Here is a 21879-nt window from a genome sequence, read left to right as displayed (position 1 = left end):
AAAGCTCAGGCAACCTTGAGCTAGCAGTACAAAAGTTTATGCTGCTACAGTATCACCACTATTGCTAACTAATAGCTAGACTCAGGTTAGTTCTGATTTGCCTACACACACTCCATAAACACCTCCTGATGTTTAGCCTTGGTTACCAAAATTATGTTAGGAGCTGAAGCTTCCTAATGCACCTGAACAGCTACTGGACTGTCTGGAAGTATCTTCTGCTCATGTTAAACTCCCACATGTAGGTTTCAGCTAAGTATAGATTTGCCGGCAGAAGTGGAGATGGAGATAGCCCTACATTTCCACCACTTAGTGCTATATGCATGCATGGACCTCATGAACGGGAAGTGCTGTGACACTCTCTCAACCTTTCTTACTCCCATCCAGATCACGGCTGCCTCTGGCTTGTTACACCAAGATTAGCCTGCAGCAGCCAGTAACCCTACACACTCTTTCTTCATGTCAGTTCCATACATAGTAGAACCAAAGCTGATCTTCTGCATTATAAACTTGGTTTCTTTCTTTGAGCAAAAGTTAAAGTATTTTACTTAAAAACAGCTTATGTATTACTTCTGTCATTGAAAAAAAAGAAAAATTTTCCCGTTTAAAGTCTTTGTTTTCAAGAGAAAAAAAATATCTTTGGAGCTTTTAAAACTCAATCTTTCAAAAGAAAAATCACTTCATCTTAATGATAAACTGGGAAATACTGCTTTAGGGCCTATAATGGTTGAGGAAAATTGTGATAGAAAAAACTAGCTGGTTTTTATTTTAGGAATTTTCATCTGCTGCTGTCTTTTTTTCATTCATTTTTCTTGATTTTCATTTCTTTTGAAAGTTTTGATGAAGTCTTCTTATTCATGTTGTTTGTAGGGAGCAAAGATGGAGAGTTTAAATATAAAAATCAGAAGCCAGAGGGTTTATAGGTAACAGTACACTTCTTTAACCTTATTGCTTTCCCTCTTCCTTTCACCCCTTCCTTCCAGGTTTCTTATGATGTGCCACAAGATTTAGCTGGCAGCTCTCATAATATGTACTACTACTATACTGCTGTCAAGAAAGAAAATACAAAGCTCAGAAGCCTTGTGCAAGGCCCCACTTTACTATTAGATTACAAATTAGAACTGAGGTTTAGAGTTTAAATCAGATTTATATAGTAAACTGGAATCTAATATTCCCATCTCAGTTCCATAAATAAAGTCCAGATTGTTTAGTACGTATAATGTGCATTTATGACTAGTAGGATTCCGAAATCTTAATCCCAGACAACTTTTGTGTTAAAATTATGGAAAGTTTAAGACAAATATGAGTCAAAATGAATACTTTTTAGCATTTTCTGGATAATGAATAACTCTTGATTTATACCATGTTAAAGTGGAAGAGAATCAAGCCTCTGTGTGTGTAATAGATAACTATACTTTGTTTGAAAATACTTTTCTTTTTAAATTCTGGGCTGTTGTCCTCCTTTCATCTTTCTGTTTCTCACTCTTCCACCTCAGCTTTGGCACTTACTTTGTAATTATTTTACCTAGTTAATTGCAGTTTTACAGTAGCAGTAGGTTAAAAACAGCTGGTGCCTAAGTCATGTAGTAAGAACCCCTCCCTAAGAGACTAATCATGTATCTGGTTCAAGAAGAGTGAATCCTGAAATCGTTCTTGAAGCTGTGTGTCATGAGAATGTAGTACAGTGATGCCACTGGGTGGCTCTTTAACATTCCTTTAGACATCTTTAAAATTTGAGCATACTGGGAATATGCTCAAATGGTAAATGGAAGGTCTGCTAACCTATGGTTGTTACCTGATTAGTAATCTGGTATATCACATTATAACAAACGCAGAACCAGGATCTCCATGCAAGATAGATACACCCAAAATAAGCAGGTTGCCTTTATATTCCCCCCCCCCTTTTTTTTTTTAATTAAAGACTCAGTTTCTCTCTAATATTTTTGAAATACTAAAATTCTATTCTGTGAAAACAATGTGTTCCATTTACATTCATTTCTTCCACAAAGTTGGTTTCACTTGAATTGTGTACATAATACAACACTTACTTATCTGCTATTTTCATTCTTCTACAACTTTCTGGTTTTCTGCAAAATTGTAATTCAGAAACTAAAATAATATACACTGTAATTTAACTAAATCAGATTTCATTTCTTTCTGTTAACACTTCCATGAGCATAACTTGAAACTTGGAATTGAGAACTGCTTGTGTATTTATTTTCTTTACTTTTTTTCTTTTTTTTTTTTCTTTTACTTAACAGGTGCAATGGATGTAGAAGAGAGGAATCGCCAACTGAAAATGAGCAAGTACAAGCAGGTAGCAGGATCAGATTCCAGGCTGGAACAAGATTATCATTCTAAGGCAAGGGAGTTTTGTTTTGAAAAGAAACAAAATATGCTAAACTGCAATATCCAATACCCTTTTAAAAAGTCATAGATGAAGGGGAGTTTGTTTCTTCACTAAGTTTCTTGTGTGTCTATAATAAAATTATTAAAAATGTGCAGAAACCTCTTAGCACACTATTCTCAATTATTAAAATTTAAGAAGCATAAGGTAAAGCAAATAAGTGGCACTGTAATTATCCACTGGAACGAACAATAGGGCCATGATTTAAAAACTCAAAGAAAAGGAAAAAAGAGGTTTGTTGAGTGACAGATGGAATGAAAGCTATTGAAACATGTTCACAGCTTTCATATAGTTGAACACAGGGTTATTTTGATCTATTGAAAGCTGGAAGATGTAGTGTTACTTAGTTTAATAGTGGCAGTTTAGCTCTTGGAAAGGTATTTTATACATCAACAAAAGCTTCCACCACAGCTGTGGCAATTTGCCCAAAATTTGAATTGTTACATAGCAATATAGTCTCAAATATCCAAAATTTCCTGCTATCTGGAACAGGGTCATGTCATGTACAGTGTATTAATTAAAATAATCAAGACATTTTCAATTTAAACTCCTATTATACAAAAATAATCTAGTGTCCTCTAAAAGGCTTCATTAATTGAGGTCAGATTGTAAGTGGAAAATGCAAGATTTCTGACCTATAAAAACTGGCTGAGGAAGAGAAGTCTGGTTTAGATCTTCATTTCCAGGATGTAGTTCTTTTCTCCAAGGATTGGCAAAGTTACTGTAAAATGAGCCATTTAATATTTGAAGACAAAGAAATAATGAAATTCATTAAGTATTATTAGTTTTGCAGATAATATAGACCAATATATCTGATATAATTACTTTCTAGAATGTGTATTTCCGTGTGGGAAAATAGAGGAAGAGCTTTAGTGAAGCCTGTGACAAAATGGAAAATCTTATTAATGAAAATAGAATTGACTAAACAAAAAGAAAACTGTGAAAATTGCTTAAAATACTTAAAAACTCTGTAGATGTGCTGCATGATTATTTGGTTATTTTAAAAATGGAGCTTTTACTGCAGAAAGCATAGGAATTTTTATTAACATGTAGGAGGGACTTGGTATACTGTCATGTTTAGATGCTTCTTTATGTTGACAAATGGCAAAATTATTTGTGTCTATATTGTCGGCTTTGAAAGGTGTTACCTTTTAGAGATGAGCATGATACTGTGAGCAGACCTTCTCCTAAGTGTTATGATTGTATGTACCACAAAAGTATAACTTTATGTATTGTATGTGTAACCAGACTTATTCTGCTAATTTTCCTGCTCCCTCAATGCTTGACTGAAATTTGAATCAGAAATAGGACTCCTGTGGAGTAAAGAGAATAAATGGGCTCTCATGTGAATGAGCTGGATAGAATACATCTACCTAAGGAAACATTTCCTACCCTTGTTTTTCCATTTCACCTACAATATATTATTGGGCCTCACTCTACACCTTTTATATTTTTTATTAAAATTTTACCTTCAGTATTATTGAAATGTATTAAAGAGGATAATTATAAATGGAATTATTTTATGAATATGGTGATTTGTTTATTGCACACATCAAAAAAATTGTCTCCAGAAATAAACAGTTAATTTACTCTTCTGCCAAAGTGTAGTTTCAGTATTTGAAAATGAGTTATTTATTCTATCAATGAACTTGTGGAACTAGACACATATATATAGGTATTAATTTGAAATGCATTCTTAAAACTGTGTAGTTTTAAAGCCATATGAGAACAGTAACTCTCAAAAGCCATGTGAGAGTTCCATCTTCACTTTTTTATTACCACTGCTTCAAGTCCCCTTAATTAAGTGCTTATATTATCTAGAGACAGAAAATTAGTAAGTACAATTTATCTACCTGGTTTCTACAAAAATTTTTCTGGAATCATGAACTGAAACACATATGTCAAATGCTGACTAAAAACTCATGTTCTGTATAGTATTGCAGTGACTTTTATTTTTTAAATCTGTTAGCTGGCACGAGCTGACAGTCAAGCATGCCATGCCTGAGAAAAATGTCATTAAGTAGGCATTAAGTGACATTCAGGAAAGATAGCACATGGAATTTGCTTTTACCTTTCTGTTCTATTTCTTTAAATGGAGGTCTACAGCAACTGTAGTTGAGTTAAGAAAAAATATCCTTCATTGCTGAGAAAGCAAAAGGGATAAAAGTAGGAGTTACATTAAATATTAAAATAGGCATCCTGTATTATACCTCTCTAGTCTTGTTCCACCTTTGGAAGTCAGTACTAGAGGCTTTAGAAGAAGGTGCATTTGCTTCTGTGGTGCATAGTCATACACTAAGAAGCTTGTGGGAAAAGTTTACTTCTAGATGTATATTCTTAGAAGCTGCTGAAATATGAAATTGATTTTCCCTTTCTTTTTTCCTCATGATTGATAAAATTGCAGATTGCATTTTTATTATTTATATACTTGCCTCATTATTTTTTGAAAACTAAGTATTCTGCATAATATTTCGCAGACATTAGTTTGGCAGGTAGTATATTGCATAAAAGTGTTATTTCCTTGAATGCAGAAGTTGCTTAAGTATGGTTTCAGCACAGACATAAGGAAAGCAAGCAATATATTTGATTTTCATATAAACATATTGAGAGCTAAAGAGACAAGAGGAAAAACAGTATGGGCAGTAAGGATTAGGTAAAAGTATTTCTGGTATTGGAACAACTATTTCTGAATGCTAGTACTAGTAGATATGTACTAAATAAGATATAGGACAGAGGGTGCGAGGAATCATGCCATTCCTCTCTCCTTGCCCCCCTGACTGGAAGGTACCCAGTGGATTGACTAGGGAGATTTGAAAAGCTTTGTTGCTACTGAGAAAAATGAAAGAAGATATTTCTTGTATGTAGAAGTCTAGAAGTATTTGCAATCAATGTGAAATCAATGTAGAATTGAGAGAGAATTCCATCAACTTAGGCCATATTAGCCACTACAAAAGGGTATGAGTAACTAAAAGCATTCTGTGCCAAACTAAAGAGGGCTGGATTAATGCAGGGGTGAAAAATGATTGTTTTCTTTAAGAACAAAGGTAAAACAGAGACTGGTAACTAGCTGACACACATTGAAACCTCAGAGTATCAGGAGGCTCATTTTATTTGTTTTACTAGGAGAAAAAAATGACCTACAAAAAAAGGTAGAGAAACCCAGTTATATAATACAGCAATTAGTAATAACCAGTAACGTATAATTAGGAATACAGTATGTTAGAGCAACAAGGAACAAAGTTGGGGTAAAAAAGGTGAAAGACCAGAGAAAACCTGAAAATTTTGTGGAACTGGTGACAAGATTATTTAGCCAAATGTAGAAAAGAGTACACCAAATAGAGAGTAATACAGAACACCAAAGAGGACTTTCCAACTCCACATTTCATGATTCATATTGATATGATGACAAGACTGAGACTTTCTGCATCATCAGATGTATGTAATGCTGCAGTTCCTGTTAATCAATAAACAAAATTCAAGTTTTAGATATGAGCATAATTCTCTCTGTTTGATGTAGGAGACTAATAATATTAGGCATACTAGCACACTGTTTTGAGATCTTCTGACCTGTTAGCAAGACCAAGATGAGTTAAGCTGTGAGTAGCATAGATGCAGCTGAAATGCTCTTGGAGCAAGCAGACACTGAAAAGCTGAACTTCTTCAGGCTGAGACACTTTGATTCAGCAATAAATCAAGCAGCACCTTACGGGTTAGCTGTGTGAGAGAATGTGCAAAAAGTAAGAGCTGTCTGTAATACTCAAAGTGGAAGAGGTTGAGTTTGAATACATCAGAAGCAAATATCTCCTTAACTCTTGTCGCAATGTGCAAAAGTGTCCAAGAACTGTCTTTTCCCTCTGAAAGCTGCAGTAAGTAGTGTCATTGGTACAGCTACATGTGGTATCCTTTGACCTGTGTTGCTGATTGAAACTTGATTTAATGATGTTTTGGGAATGGTCTTGTTTCCTGCTTAAAAATCAAAACAGAGTAGTACGCAGAGCAGCAAAGATTGCTAGCAGAAACACTTGTAACTTTCTTCTTGAAACCTTTGCAGAGGGGGGGTTAAACAAACATCCAAGCTAATAGGATGGTGAGGCCTTTGATATTCTTACTGTATATAAGCTGTAGTTTATTCATATAGGTTTCAAACTGGCAATTGGTTTTGAAAATTTAAGCTTAGAGTTCAGGAGTTCTGGAAAGATCGTGATATGTCCAGTAATAATTTTATAATTTATAATAATTATGAATATACCTCTTTGATTCTAGAATTGTTTCTTACAACTTCTGTTCTTAAGGATGTAGTTAAACATATTCAAAATATTGAATAAAAAGTGGAAGTTAGGTTACATAGCCATATTCCCTCAAAACAGTGCAGAAGTTGGAAATCCATTTTTTTAAATACCTGTAAAACTAAGGGCATAACTAGTAGAATTCAATAGGCTTATAAATGGGAATTGCTGTGCACACTTTTATGGGATCCCATCATTTTCCCCTTCCCACTTCCACACCAATAAGCTCTTTGCTTCAGGAAATGAATCAAACACCAATTAGGCTAACAAAGAATTTTCCATTTGAGGAAATGATTTAGTTATTGCCTGTTCCATGCCTTTTGTGCTTTCCTATGGACTAGTCAGTAATTGCCTTTTTGGACAACAAACTACATAGCTAAAGCAGCTGTCTGCTCTGGTCTGACAGGTCCTGTCACTCTCAACAGCCAGTGAGTGCTCTGGTTACATGGTTAACTGCCATGCTTATTTGTGATACGTAAGGAATTCTGCTACTCGATGGCAGAGAGAATCTTTCTGGCCCTTAGTGCTGATAGTGTTTATATTTTCAATCTAGTATTTTATCGTACTTTAAATATAAAAAGTTTGTGGAATAAATTGCTGATATTACTGTTCTGGTTCCTATAAATACAGGATTTAAAGTTCAATTATAGGACTTCAAAATGTAGCTAGATAAAATATATTCAGAATTCAATATTTGAGCTCTATACGTATGATAATGTAGAAAACATCTCTCCTTTCTTCCATCAACTATTTTGCTGATGGGTTAAAAGTAATTTAGTGACTCTGAATACAGATATGGAGTGGTGTGATTTCTATTATTTTCTTCTTTAGTCAATGATATGCAAACTCTCAGAAAAGATTTCTGTTGCTTTCATTTTTCTTTTTCATTTAATTCAGGCTCTCTTTTAAATTATTTTGGGTTTGGTGCTTTTCTAATTTATTTTTAAATCTTGAGTATCAGTGTCTATTAGAGATTTAGGTTATTCTTAAATGTAATGCTGTGGTTTACACAAATACTACATTCACATATCATGATTATGGTTGAAATGTAAAAATCTGAAAGGTCCTTTTCGCTAGATCAATTTACTAGGCTGTTGACCTTGAAAAATCAAAGTATGCGTGACACACAAGTAGAAAGGATAGACCTGAAGTCCCAGTGCAGTGCTTCATGGATTCTGCTTAATTGTGTAGGATTCAAAATGAAGAAGCAGGATCTTTGTCTGCTTCAACAGGGGTGGTTCAGAGGCCACCGAGCCCCACTGGATTCAGAGGCAGGAGAGCTGGCTGAGCCTGTGTGCCTCCCAATGGTTCAGCTGGGCATACCTTAGATAGAGGATTCGCACAGAGTGTGCTGTTATAATTTGTAATTCTGATTATACTGATGAGGCCTATGAAGTGGTTTTAGCAGTGTGGCTATTTCCTTCAGTTCGGGCTCCAGCAGTGCTTTTCTTTATCAAATGGGTTGATTTTCTTTGATAGCAGGTCCAAAGTTATCAGTGGAAATTTTGCCAGTTTATTAACCTTTTTGAAAAAAACAGATTTGTGGGTTTGAGTATTTCTTTTTTTTTTCCCATCTGTCCTGCAAGAAGCAAGCTATGTATCTCTATCAGGTTTCCCCAAGGCACTGAATTTTTTTTTTCTTTTTTTTTTGTTAAAGTATCTTACCTACATAATCTCTTGCAGAAAATTTTAGTGAATATAGCTGTGACTCCAAGGAGCTGTATTTCAAGTAGTATATGTGAAGGATTTGAATGGATATTGAACACACTACTGTTATTCTGTAAAAGCTGGTTCTGCACAATAGAGCTAATCAAAGTAGGGTAAGGACCTTGGAGTCTCAGTGTAGGGAGGTCTTTCTTTTGTAAAGCTTTAATGCCTTCAGCAATGCTTCTACTGACATGTTACTAAAAGATAAAATTACCTGCATGGCCCTTCTAACCTATGGTGTTTCTGAATGTTGTTTGTTGGAAGCACAGTCTTTGCTTACAAGAATAAATATTCATTTAGTGTTAGACAATGTAATATTTTCTTTAGTGATATACCAGAAGGAATATTATCCTCCTCCTGCAGATGGAAATCAATGTTTTAACAGGGATTTCACTGACACTCTGAATAATAGGAAATAACAAGCAAAAAAAAAATCAGTTCTGAAAATTTAACCCTTACTTCTGAACGGAGTGATGAAGTACATAAAAAGTGTTCAGTTTTGTAATATAAAAAGTAGAATAGTTAAATGGTTGCAACAGATTTATTCTCCCAGTAGTATTCCAAGAGTAGAAAATGAAATTTTAGACAAAATTATCAAATAAAGTTAAATTCTGCATAGTCAAAACCTCTTTTATTTCTTCCTAAAGGAGCATCTTGTCCTAAACCTTTGCCTTGAATATATATAGATTTTTCATCTAATATCCTTGAGTATCATGCTGAAAAGAAGTTTGGAAATTGTGTTTCTTCCAGAGTCAGTTTATGTTGAGGAAAAATAATCATCTATCATACAACTAAACATACACAATTTTGTTATAAATTTCAACTTGTGTTATCATAGAAAAATTTATGAGATATATCTTTTTTCTCTAAACTATGTGAAATCTTTAAAAGAGGTTATATTGCTTTCCTCATATGGAGTATCTTAGATCCATTAAATTTCAGAGAACCACAGTACATCATCTTGTTTCTATTCTCTCTCAAGTGACAGGTACTATCAGGTAAAAAAAATTCTGGTGATTTGCATATTTCTGCAGTTTAATCTGAAGCAACTAGCTAATTAATAATATCTGCACTTTCCTTAGTTTGAATATGATTTTCTAAAAACAAAATTCAAAACACTGTGACATAATTTTCTGTATCTAAGAGATGATAATGTAAATTCACTTCGGGTCAACAGGCTGACCTTCAATTTTAAGAATAGTAAAGAAGTAACTTGGGTGGTTTTTACGACACAGTTAGAAATGTTTCCTTTCCCATTTCTAAGCTAGTTTCTAGTCACATGAAGTTAGGAAATGCAGTGCTAATGCTATGCTAAAGAAACATCTGTAAAATGAAAATAACTTTAAGGGTTCTAAAAATACATAAACATTAAAGATCTTCAAAAAAATTCACAGAAGATTTTGACCCGAGAAAAGTTCCAACATAGATAACTGTCTTGTGAAATTATCTAAATTTCTCACGTGGTTTCAACTGAATTAATTTTTGTTTCTTTTCCAGTAATGTTATGTATTATTATCCTACTGTTTAAATGTTCTATGTGGTGAAGTTGAAATTGTAAGTAATGTTAATAGGTGTTGCATATTTCTATAAAAGTGAATTCAAGTTAACCTTACAAGCAAGCGAAGAGGCAAATTATCATAGTATTCACAATGTGATATGACAGACATACATGTTTTCTAATGACTCCCTCTTTGAGAACTGAAGCACGATGACTAAAGAAATAAAAGAGAGTTCAGTTTTTCTATTCCCTGGGAGCACTTTGTGTGCTCAGGATCTCTCTGCAGTCTTTTTCAACCCTAGTTGCAATATAGCAAGGGTAAAGCTGCTGAGGAAATACATTTTAGGGAAAAGTAATGTTTTCTAAGCAGTTTAACTTGCCTATGGAGGGATAAGGAGGTGGTGATATCTACATCTTGCAGATCTGTTTTGCCTCTAGCTAGACATGAATCAGCAAAAACTGTAGACGAAGTATCAGCTGAGCTCGTATATTTCTTATTGTACAGGGATTTTCTAAGATGTGTCCTAATAATCAGTGAAAACAAAAGATTAAAGAAAAAGATAAAGGGGCCTTCCCTGAAATACTGCTTGATTTTGGAGGCTACCCTCTGATATCTGTGCATTTAAGGACTTACAAAGTGGAATCATACAAAGATATATTTATATCCTGTTTTTGAGCAATTGTGTTACTCATGGACCTTAGGCACTTCCGTTTACAGAAATAAGTGCTCACCAGATGGCATGCTTGTCAATCCAGCTGTTCTCTTCAGCATGAATTCCTTTAAAGGTGCTGTGTCCCAGGACAAATTTGGTGAAAGTCATATTTAAATGTTACATAGAAAAAGTAGGATTAAGGGGAAGTTCCCGTCTCTGTTCTCAAACCATCAGGTATGCTGAAATGCTTAACAGGCTTTTGAGGTGAAACAAAGTGTAATGAAACAGAAATTCTGTGATAAGAATCTTTTTTTATTTGTTTTCTTTTTTTGAGACACCCAAGGACTAAAAACAAAAGATGGAAATGTAGTTTAAAATCCAGGTTAAATGAGAACTCTTTAAAATGCATATTATTTGACTTCCTAGCTTGCATGTGCAAAATAATGTCTCAAAGAAGCCCAAAGTAGGTAGAACAATCAAAGACAAAAAAGGGGATTTCTTACAACAGAAATCCTGTGTTGTTACCGTCTTTAAGAATAAGCTCTTGCCTGGATGGCAGGACTGTATGAAGTGCAGGAGATTTTTAGTGCAGTGGTGACAGGAATAGCATGTGAACCACTTGAGGAACAGAAACAAATACAGGAAGCACACTTTGATTCTGTTTATCCAACTTAAATAGGATTCACTAGATTTGGAAGACCAAAAGGACCAGAAACAGAATTAAGAGTTATCACTGGAACTGAACCCATTGAACAAGTGAGGTAACTGTAGGCAGGCTCACCAGTTTGTCCTAACAAACATGCTGGAGTTCACCTGGAGATAAAGCACTGGAGATACCATTAAATGTTGTTGCACAGTAGATTGTGAATCCCTGGACACCTGTGTTGTTGTAATCACCCTGTCTTGAACAGCTCAGAATTTTTACAGTGTCTATAATGATTCAGGAGACTTGGCATAATGTTCTGGAATGCTAAAGGATTGCTGATTTATATTTTAAATAGATTTTCTTCCTTCTGTATAAGACAGTCAAAATTTTAATATGTGGCAGTTAAAAAGATGCTGGAAAGTTGAAGATCTACATCAGGAGTTTATCACCCACCATCACAAAGCCAGACTGTGGACCTGTTTCTCTAAAGTAAAACTTGGTGACTGACTCCTCCCTGTTTTAAATAACAGTTAAAAATCAGGAGGAGGTCAGCAGTATAAAAGGGAATTTGGATAGCAAATTATCCAAATAAATCTTAGAAAGAGCTTTGCTTTATTTCCTGTTTTGCCTGTTTTTGTAAATTACTTTCATGTCAGAAAACGGAGCTGTTGGAGCAAGTCCAGAGGAGAGCCACAAGAATGATAAGGGGGCTGGAGCGCCTCCTGTGTGAAGACAGGCTAAGAAAATTGGGGCTATTCAACCTGGAGAAGAGAAGGCTGCGTGGAGACCTCATAGCAGCCTTCCAGTATCTGAAGGGAGCCTACAAGGATGCTGGAGAGAGACTCTTCATCGAGGACTATAGTGATAGGACAAGGGGTAATGGGTTCAAACTTGAATAGGGGAAGTTCAGGTTAGATATAAGGAAGAAGTTCTTTACTGTGAGGGTGGTGAGGCACCGGAGCAGGCTGCCCAAAGGAGTGGTAAATGCTCCATCCCTGGCAGTGTTCAAGGCCAGGTTGGACAGAGCCTTGGGCGACATGGTCTAGAGTAAGGTGTCCCTGCCTGTGGCAGGGGGTTGGAACTAGATTATCTTAAGGTCCTTTCCAACCCAAACCGTTCTATGATTCTATGAAAACGGACACTGATTATTGGATATCCTTCTACCCTTAATTCTTACTAAAGGATTCTTCTTTGAAGCTATTATTTATTTACCATAATATTATGTAGACTCATATTTCTTCAGGATCTTCACTTTTGTTCAAAAATTGTTAGGAGTATTATGGCTACATGAGAGCATTCTATAGTTTCCCTATAACTTGTTAAGGCATGTTGGAATCATCAGACCTTGTAACAAGGTGAAGTCCATCCATAGGACACATGAGATTTCCTATTCATTCCAATTTATATAATCGGTTATAGCTGTCTCACTCTAGCCTGCATCTCTCCATCTCTCCTGCATCTCACCCCACCCTGCATCTCTCTTCTACCTTATTTAATCTGTCAGAATCAAACAGAACCATGGAAAAGATCATCTTACTTTAACTGTGAGGCTATGAAAACTCTTCTTATAAATCTGTTACTTTCCTTGATAGATAACAGAAATTAGTTATCTTCATTTTTAAAGTAGATGTCTAGTTATACAGTACATGAGGCATACTACTGCAGGATGCAGGCCAGTGGTGATAGCCTCTTGTTATTATGAAATGTCATGTCCTAGAGTCCTGTTCCAATGACTCGATGATTTGGAGTGGAAACTCTCTGTATGAGTAGTGACTTTAAGGTAGCTTTTTATGAGACATTATGAGACACTTGCTTGGCCATTATAAACCTTGTATTTTTACTCCAGTGTGTAAAACATCCTTTTTACAGGATTGCCTTTTAAGAATTTTCTTGAGGTGATGCTTAGAATTGTTCCTGTGTTGTTTTACTGGTCTTTTACTTTATCTTAAACAAGTTTTTTTCCCCACTGTGTTTTTCATAGGAGAGATGGGATTTTAAACAGTGTCTTTGAGATTTTAAACAGTTTATGAAATAATGTGGTAACTTTATATAACCCAGCAGAAAGTTTCCAGTGCTCTCTCCTTTAAAAACCTTTCAAAATTTGTAAAATTTGGTCCTGACTTAAAGTAAGATTCAATAAGAACACTTAGATCACTAGACTGGATGGAGCTATCTTTGTGAATTCATTGTGCATCAGTAACAGCTTGATTTCAGAACAGATATCAGTGCAGCTGAAATTAGAGGTTGTCTTGATTTTTCAAAAGTCATATTGCATGAAAAAGAACATCAGAACAAGAGGCTACTTGGTGTTTTGAAACTGACTGCAGGAACAGATTTTTTTTGTAGTAAGAAACTTGTTCACAAGCTAATTCTCAATCTCACTAAGAGACCCAAATTCTTCTTAAGAGCTGCCTTCTACTTCACAAAATATTTGCAGGTCCTGTAATTTCTCCTTAATGTAATCCCAGAATATTTTCTAGTGCTTTTCTATATTTATTTTGTATTTTGCAGTTAGGGAATTCTTTAAAAAATTGCTTTAAAAAAATTCTTTAAAAAATTCTTTAAAAAAAATCTTTAAAAAAATGCTAACATATGTGAAGCAGACAATTTTTCGTCTTTTGATTTGGCTTGCCCCAGCTATGTCCCTCTAGATTTCCAGTTGCCCTTGGTGATTTATTAATGGCTTCTGCATTGCCCTTGCAGTTTCTTCTTCAGCTCCTGGATTACCTTGATATGTAGGATGATGGGGTAATTTGGGTTGGAGGAGACCTCAGGAGCTGTCTATTCCAACCCCTAGCTTAAAGCAGGATCAAGTGTGAGATCGGTACAGGTTGCTTAGGGCTTTATCAAGCCAGGTCTCAAAAACATTCAAGGTTGAAAACTGCACAATTTCTCTGGGCAACTTGATCCACTGTTTCACTGATTTAACTGTGGTAAAAATGTGCCTTCTTATACCAGTCGGAGCTGCTGTGAATTGCTTGGCTCTGACTTTTTGATACCATCCCTGTATGTCCTAGCAGACTGGTGTTAGGTACTCCCAAAGCCATCACTTCTCCAGGCAGAACAAGCCCAGCTCCCCCATCCTTTCCTCACAGGGCAAATACTCTAGCCCCAGCTATCTCAGTGGCCCTCTGATAAGCTCGTTTTAGTTTATCAATATTGTTGCTGTACTTCGGGTCTCAAAATGATACAATATTCTAGATATGGTCTAGTGACGGCTGAGTAAAGGGGAATAATCACTCACCTTGACCTACTGATTACGTTCCAGTCAATATGACCAAGGCTGCCTTTCTTTGCTGTCAGGGCCCAGTGCTGACTTGCTTGATCTTTTTCATTATTCAGTTTTCATTCAGTAATTATACTGTTTGCAACATGGCTTAGTCCCGTAGTGAAATCAGGTTTTAGGAGCATCTTTGTAAGACTGTATATGTGAGCCCTTTAGCGAAATGAATAAATAGATGGCATCAAACCACTACAGGAAAGATTTGAGAACCTTTGAAACAGGTTTGGTTTTTTTTCACATATTCGAGAGAAATATGGATGTTCCTTGTTACCAGCATGTTTCAATTGGTAGACTACCTTTACTGGAAATTAGTGTGGTTTAGAAAGTGGGTTTTGCAAATCAGGTTACAGTCAGTTCTTTTTATTCAAGGCAGAAGCAGATTGGAATGTTCTGAATAATGGGAAAAAAATACGTTGGATTAGGAATAGGAGTAAGGAATGGATGTGCTGGGAACTATTGTTGAGGAACCCTGCTGCTCAGCAGCAGCAACACCATGTGTAACTCTCTTTTATGCTAATGCCAGAGAAGAATGCCAAGAGAGGCACAGTAGGGCCAGGGCCAGGAGATTGAGGGGTGCCTAATGCAAAGCAAGAACTGGCTGAAGGGACCACAGAGTTGGAACAGTGCCAATGGGACTCAACAGAAACAAAATATGGGGCTAAGAAAGCGAGGTTCAACAACCAGGAATAAAAAGGAGGAAGATAGAATAGGATCCAGGACTACAAAACAGGAGTCAGGATCAGCAGTCAAGAATGAATCTGAGCTAGAACTGGTTGCAGCTTCAAAGTAAGAAGCCCAAGGCCACTGTGGATCTTATTATATACCTAATACCAGAGCAGTGTAGGAATTAATCTCCCTGGTCAGTCTTTAAACATCCCAAGGGACTGATTGATACCATGTGCAGCTGATTGATAGCTAAAGCAGGACTGGCAGAGGCTGACCTGGCTAGCTGCACCTCAGTTGCCTTTATGGAGCCTGACAGGAGTGACAAATGTAAACACAGATTACTGAGTTGGCTAAGTATGAATTACATACAAGGGCAGATTCATCATAGCCTTCATCTTGGGTTTTTGTGTATGTGAGCTACAGATAAAGATATATTCTTTCTACATATTCATTTGTATATTGTATTTTGTAAAAATTACTTAGAATTTTTTGCTTTATATAACTGTACTGTTATTGTTGTAAATATTAGTAAGCATTTGGTTTTATTTTTAATGTCAGACTTCATTAGGCAGCCATTAACAAAGATTTTAGAAAGAATCAAACAATCCAATAACATTCATTCAAATTATGTGTGGTAACTAAAATTTGCAATGCCTTTAAAGCCTGTGAACTTGTACTGAAAGATACAGTTGAAATTACAGAACAACCCATACAATTGCTGTGCTTTGGCTGCTCAAGAGCTTTTGTCAGCAAGGCACAGAACTATTGAAACAGTCCAGAATGATTGTTTTAATCTTCTTGTAGTAGCACAATGGGCAATTGTCTGAAACATCTTCCCAACATTTTGATCAGTAGAAACACTGACCAGATTTGCATGTTCCTATGTAAATGCTAGCAAATAAAAACTGATGAATAGACTATAAACAAGGGAAAAAAAGATAATAAAATAGAAAGACAGTTGGAAATCACTGACAATTTCATTTGCCTGGTCAACTGCATGACTGTATAATCTAACATGGAAGACTGGTAACAATAGATTAGAGAAATATGGAACACTAAAATTCCCATTGAAGGTCCAAACCAGTTTCTTTCAAGAAATAAGTATCAGAGCAGTTGTAGCTCCATGTGGCCTGTCAGTCATATAATGGTGCAAAGAAGTCAAATCATTTGCAGTGGTTGCTGTATTAGGAAGCAGAGCAGGTATTTGTTTTTCAAATTTAATAATCTTGAAGTCATCACTACAAGAAAGTAATCTATTGCACTTACAAGGTATTGGCACAAACACCTAACTGTCATTTTGCTAGGGTCTCCAGCTGATTGTTTTACTAATGCAGAGGAAAGTTCTTTTAGAAACTTTAAAACTTGTTTGATAGTATCTGTAATAATGAAATTTATCCCATTCTTCAACACAGCAAAATAGGACAAAATCATCTCACTATTAAAAATACAAGAGTGACTTTTAACCAACCCCTCTGCTTGTATCAGACTTCCTGGTGTTGAAACAACTTGAAGAGGCTGGGTATTCTTACTGATTTGTGGGTCATAAAGTCCAGAACACTGCCTATATTAGAAGAGTCTTGATTGGGTTGGAAATGAAAATTTAACCTTATTCCAATAAGAGAGACATATATTTCCAGCATGGGGAAAGTCAATAGATCATTTTCCTACTGTAATTTGGGGGGAGGAGGGAAAGAAAGGAAAGGAAATAAAAGAATAGAAAAGAAACAGTATTTAACCTGCAGAGTAGGTGGGTACAACTTCACAGCCTGCATCTCTGATTGTCCAAACCAGGGCAGCTGTCACTGCAGAATGTCTTCCTTATATCTAACCCAAATCTCCCCTGTTTTAAGTTTGAACCCACCAGAGCATACAGGATAGTTTCTGGATCTGATGATCCGAACCTGTGGCCATGCCACAGCCAGGATCCAGCCACGGAGGCTGGAGTTCCCCAGCAGTGTCCATTCAGACAGTACAGCCCCCACAGCAGTGGAGGGGGATGAGAAAAGGTAGCAGTCTTTCAGATATGATGGGTGGATGGCACTTGGTTACTAATGACCTTTTCAGTCTGATAGTTGATTTTATCATACAGTTGATGACATTTAGAAAAAAGAAAGTGAAACTTGGAGGAAGAAAACAAAAAAAATATGAAGATGGAATGCCTTGGGCAACTTTTGCCACATGAAAACTGAAGAAAGGATAGTGCAAAATTATATAAAAATGGTTGTGTTCTACAGTCAGAGTATATGACATCAAAGAACCGAATACTTTTTTAAAAAATCAATATTTACATAATGGAAGGGCCATTTTACTTTTGAGGCAGAGAGCAAACGAAACTGCCTTCAGAAACTGCCTTCGGTGGAATTGCAATTTAAGACAGAAAAATGAAATGCCAGCATGGCTTCTGTCAGACAAGCAGTATGGTTCCTTTTGTCTTCTTTGCTGCAGTTACTGAAACACTAACATGCAATACACTATTATAATCCATTTCCTAAACAAAATTAAGTCAGATATAAGGTCAAAAGTAGACCTTAGCAGCAGAATAAACAGCAATTTAGAGCAGAGTTAATGGATGAATATGAGGTATCTGAGTTTTGTCCAGTAAGTTTTCAGTTTTTAGATGCTACTTTGGTAGACGACTAGCAGATGCTGAGACTGCAACTCACTGTGTAATGTGTAAATAAAACTTTTAAAAACAAATAGTGTATATTAAGACATTCAGATTTAATAAAAGGATCAATTAACTAATTGACTTTCCTAATTTCAAATCTAAAACATCCTGAAATAGTAAGGGTCAAATAATATTTCTGTGCCATCTGACCCAGTTGAAGATATTTGATGGGAAATACCTTTACAAACAACTGAGAAAAAAGAGAAAAGGATCTGATGATCATTTTCACATTATATTTCAAAAATTATTTGCCTTTAAGTTGCTTTTCTTGCCATAGCAATTCTTAGTCTTCACCATATATCACTAGGTTATTACCATTGTATTAGTTTAAAAAAATACAATAAGGCTTTTATTTATGAAAATGTCTGATATGTTATATACAGCACATTGCTATGAAAAAATGTATTGTAAGAACCTGTGTTTTCCAGGTGTGGAAATGAAACAGAGAAAATCAAAACCCATAGGCTTTTGAAACTCAATATGCTGCAGAATAACTCTTTAGAATAACTTTGTGCAATGCTGATACTGTTTGCCACGTGATGTTGCTTGCATGTATTTAATTTAGAAGGGCTTATTTTGTGGACTTCTGAGTCCATAAAATGGGCAATCTGAGTGTGGGATCTGCAGGTTGAGGTCTGTTCTATGAATCACCACAAGAAATTATCTGTCCCTTAGCTGAAATGTGATTAACAATTCCATCAATGATTTACATCTGACACTATGGTCTATCTTATCTCCACAAAGGATTGCCCCATTAGGTCTATAGTGCTAGTGGTGTGTCTACCCTGCGGTCACCAGCCACTGTCAATATGACAGATGTTCATATGGACATACACAACTTGGCTGTACTTTGTTGGAAGCCAGCAGCAGCATAGCCTTGGCAGCACAAAGTTCAGCATGGCACGTACATCTGCTTGGGAGCCTTGGCAAATGCTGAAGGCCTGAGAGCAGTTCTGCACTGGATTTTCTATAGTGTGGTGGTAGCCCAGGACACCAGGCGGTACTTCCCAGTCTTGGTAGTTTTGGGCTAAACCAGCACAAACTACACTCATAACTTTGTCTTCAATGCAGAATTATTTTCGAGAGATGATTGGGTGGGTGAACTGAATAGATAGGACTCAATATATACACATTTCACTACACATAGTTATTCTTTCCTTCTCCAAAGGGCTAAGTAGTTAAGCTTTTAAAAGGAGTTGAAAAAGAATAATCCCTTTATTCTGGTATAATGTTCTATTATCTCTGATGACCAGGACAGCTGTTTAATCATTGTTTTTATGTTTCCAAATGAATATATCAACAATAATATGTACTGTTGTCTTTATCAAGCAAAAAAAAATAATGGCATTCGGTAAATATTACAACATTTTAGAGTAATCACAGAGATACTCTGTGAGTTTATGGCTGGTTAAGTGCAGTTTAACATTTGAAGGCTTGGGAGGTCTTGGGTGGCTTGTCAATGAATGCAGATACTGTAAATTAGTCCAGATCAGGAAGCCAGCTGCAGCGTATGCAACCATTTTATGTAAGCGTGCAGTTCAAGCTGTGCTTCATCACTGTCTCCAACATGTCTACGGTGTAACCTGCACAAGCATTTTTTCTTGTCTTTATTTCATTTCCTTGTCTTAAAATGAGCAAAATAACTTACTAAATGTAAAATTCCTTTATGGTAAATAGCCACTTCAAATGTTATTCAAAATGCTATTTAGACATTTCACAGTTTTTCAGAATATTTCCCAGTATAACATTCCTTTCAAGAGACAGAAACAAATGATCTATGTACTTCATGAAAGACAGCTATTCTTAACTATAATGAAGGGACAAATTTGACAGCCAAACCTGGACACCCTTCTCTTCTGCAGAACTACACAGGTCTGCCACTTTACATTATGAATGATTTTCTCTAGGTGGCCGAGTCCAATGTTGTTACTCCCAAGAGTTCAGCAAGCCACTGATGTGTTACACAGATTATTTTCTCCCATTGTTTTCCTTCAGTCCTGCTGTGCTGCTCTTTGCATCTTTCCATACTGTCTTCTTTCCATGTCAGCCAACTACCTGATCTCATCAGATTTCTGTATACACAGAAATGTCTGTCTATGAAGAGGAAGGGGAAAAACATCTTTCTGCTATCTGTTATATCTGCACATAGTGCAGTACAGAGTGGCACAGACAGCGTTAACTTAGAGCTAGCTTGTGTAACAAGAAAAAACAGCCATATTTTGTTCAGATCTAACTCGAATACCTCTGCACAACACTGCATTATGTGGTATGGACTTACTGTTGATCACCAGTCACCTGTCAGTTCTGCGTTTGGAATATACTGTTAACAAGCTCAAATACTACTGTAATTTTTTAGTTTCTGAGGCATTTTGCATTGTCAGTACAAATTATCTCTAGTCCTGTCTCATCCTTTCAGATTTCCCAGCCCAGCTGTTTAGCAAGATGCAGGGTTTGTTTGCAGTACTACAACATTGTTTTGTCATTTAGTTTGATAATCTCACCTATTTGCTTAAAGAAAAAAAAAAAAAAAAGAAGTTAACATTTGTCAACTAGAAGTTCTTATAAATAGTCTAGGCCCTGAAAGAGACACATATTATAAATGGCACAAATCACAATACATGCTGTATTGTGTCCTGTTCAGTCTTTCATGAGCTCAGTAATCATGGGCAAGTGACTAAGTCTCTCTGCTTTCCTTTCATGCACTGGTGAAGCAGTTGTGGTAAGAATATTCTATGATGGTTTAGATGACTTTTCTAAGGTTATTGAAACCTTTGGAAGAGCTGGAAGTTCTGTGCAAGTCATTCTATGGATGAAGCTGAGGAGCTAGTAACTTGAATAGGATAGCAAAGCAGAGTAAAATTAATGGAAACCAAAACATAATTTATAGTCTGTATCAATTAGAAAACTTCATTGTAAAAATTCAGGCAGTCTGGTGACAAAGACAGTTTAGATAGCATCAGGGAGCAGTTCCATAGCTGATTTGTGGTAATACATCACTGACAACATCTGTATCTTTGTCCCTCTCCTCTTACAGTATCGGTCAGGACGGGATCCTCAGCGAGGCTCAGACAATGTTTCTAACAAGTCTTCAGACAGTGATGTCAGTGATGTCTCTGCTGTGTCACGGACAAGCAGTGCATCACGTTTCAGCAGCACAAGCTACATGTCTGTCCAGTCAGAGCGTCCAAGAGGAAACAAGAAAATAAGGTGAGCACAAGGAGCTGTAGTGCCAGCCGTAGCTGTGTAATTTAAGTAACTGAATATTTGTCAATATTTGTATTTGAATCTAATAGTTTGTCTAAGTTGAAATTTGTAGAGAATTTGCAAACTACTGATTTAAATGTCCTCTTCATCTAATGCTTTTGAAGTCTTCATGGTATTTATTTTTAGCCAAGTTTTGTCATCTTGGGTTATACTGACAGACATGAAAATAACAAGCATATGCTGTCAGCAAGCATTAGACACACTTCGATTTTCACTTTTTGAAAACCATTTTTAAAAATACTTAATATGGCTGAAAAGACAGTTTAACTTGAAAATTTGTGATGGTGAAGCCAGAGACATCTTAATTTCCTTTTAAACTGGAGCTGCTGAACTTTCATAGAGTCTTGTTTAATACTTAACACTAGTCCAACTTAACTGTAGGCATGAAACCATTGAACTACTCTTCCAAAAGATGTGTTGAATGTGTTCAACAAAGTATGCTGAACATAGTGTGACTGTGAACAAAACACAGAGTCTCCTTTGCCTGAGCCCTGTGCACACTTAGAGGAGCTTTGGCTGTAGAAGGAATGAAAGATCATTTTTCTTGGAAGGTGTAACTCGCCTGCATGCCTCATCAAAATTCAATGTCAGCCCACATTAATTTGCACAAAATTGTCCCTTTGAGAGAAATGGTGCATTTGAAAAGATTGTTTAAACATCTGCATATAAGAGCATTGTTAGGACCCCATTGTTTCTGTCATAGAGTTATGTAGACATTTCTAAATGTGGTGTATTGCCATGCAACTTTTATTTGAAGAAGGACTTAGAGACTGTCCTAAGAAAACATCCCATAGTTCTGTAGTG

At 36.1% G+C, this 21879-nt stretch overlaps 1 protein-coding gene across 18 annotated transcripts in view; it reads left to right on the top strand.

Moving 5' to 3' along the window:
• The window catches only part of RIMS2 (regulating synaptic membrane exocytosis 2), a 451752-nt gene that overhangs the window by 359531 nt on the left and 70342 nt on the right, over nucleotides 1-21879 (top strand). For all 18 annotated transcript variants that reach the window (XM_030495413.1, XM_030495423.1, XM_030495280.1 and 15 more), the window contains 2 exons: nucleotides 2259-2359; nucleotides 20846-21018. In XM_030495413.1, the coding sequence (XP_030351273.1) occupies nucleotides 2259-2359; nucleotides 20846-21018 (274 nt within the window). The remainder of the gene's footprint in view (nucleotides 1-2258; nucleotides 2360-20845; nucleotides 21019-21879) is intronic.

The sequence above is a fragment of the Strigops habroptila genome, chromosome 1 (genome assembly GCF_004027225.2).
Source record: "Strigops habroptila isolate Jane chromosome 1, bStrHab1.2.pri, whole genome shotgun sequence".
In the NCBI taxonomy this organism is placed as follows: domain Eukaryota; kingdom Metazoa; phylum Chordata; class Aves; order Psittaciformes; family Psittacidae; genus Strigops; species Strigops habroptila.
Note: the sequence above shows the minus strand (reverse complement) of the source record. Positions and strands in the feature narration are given on the sequence as shown.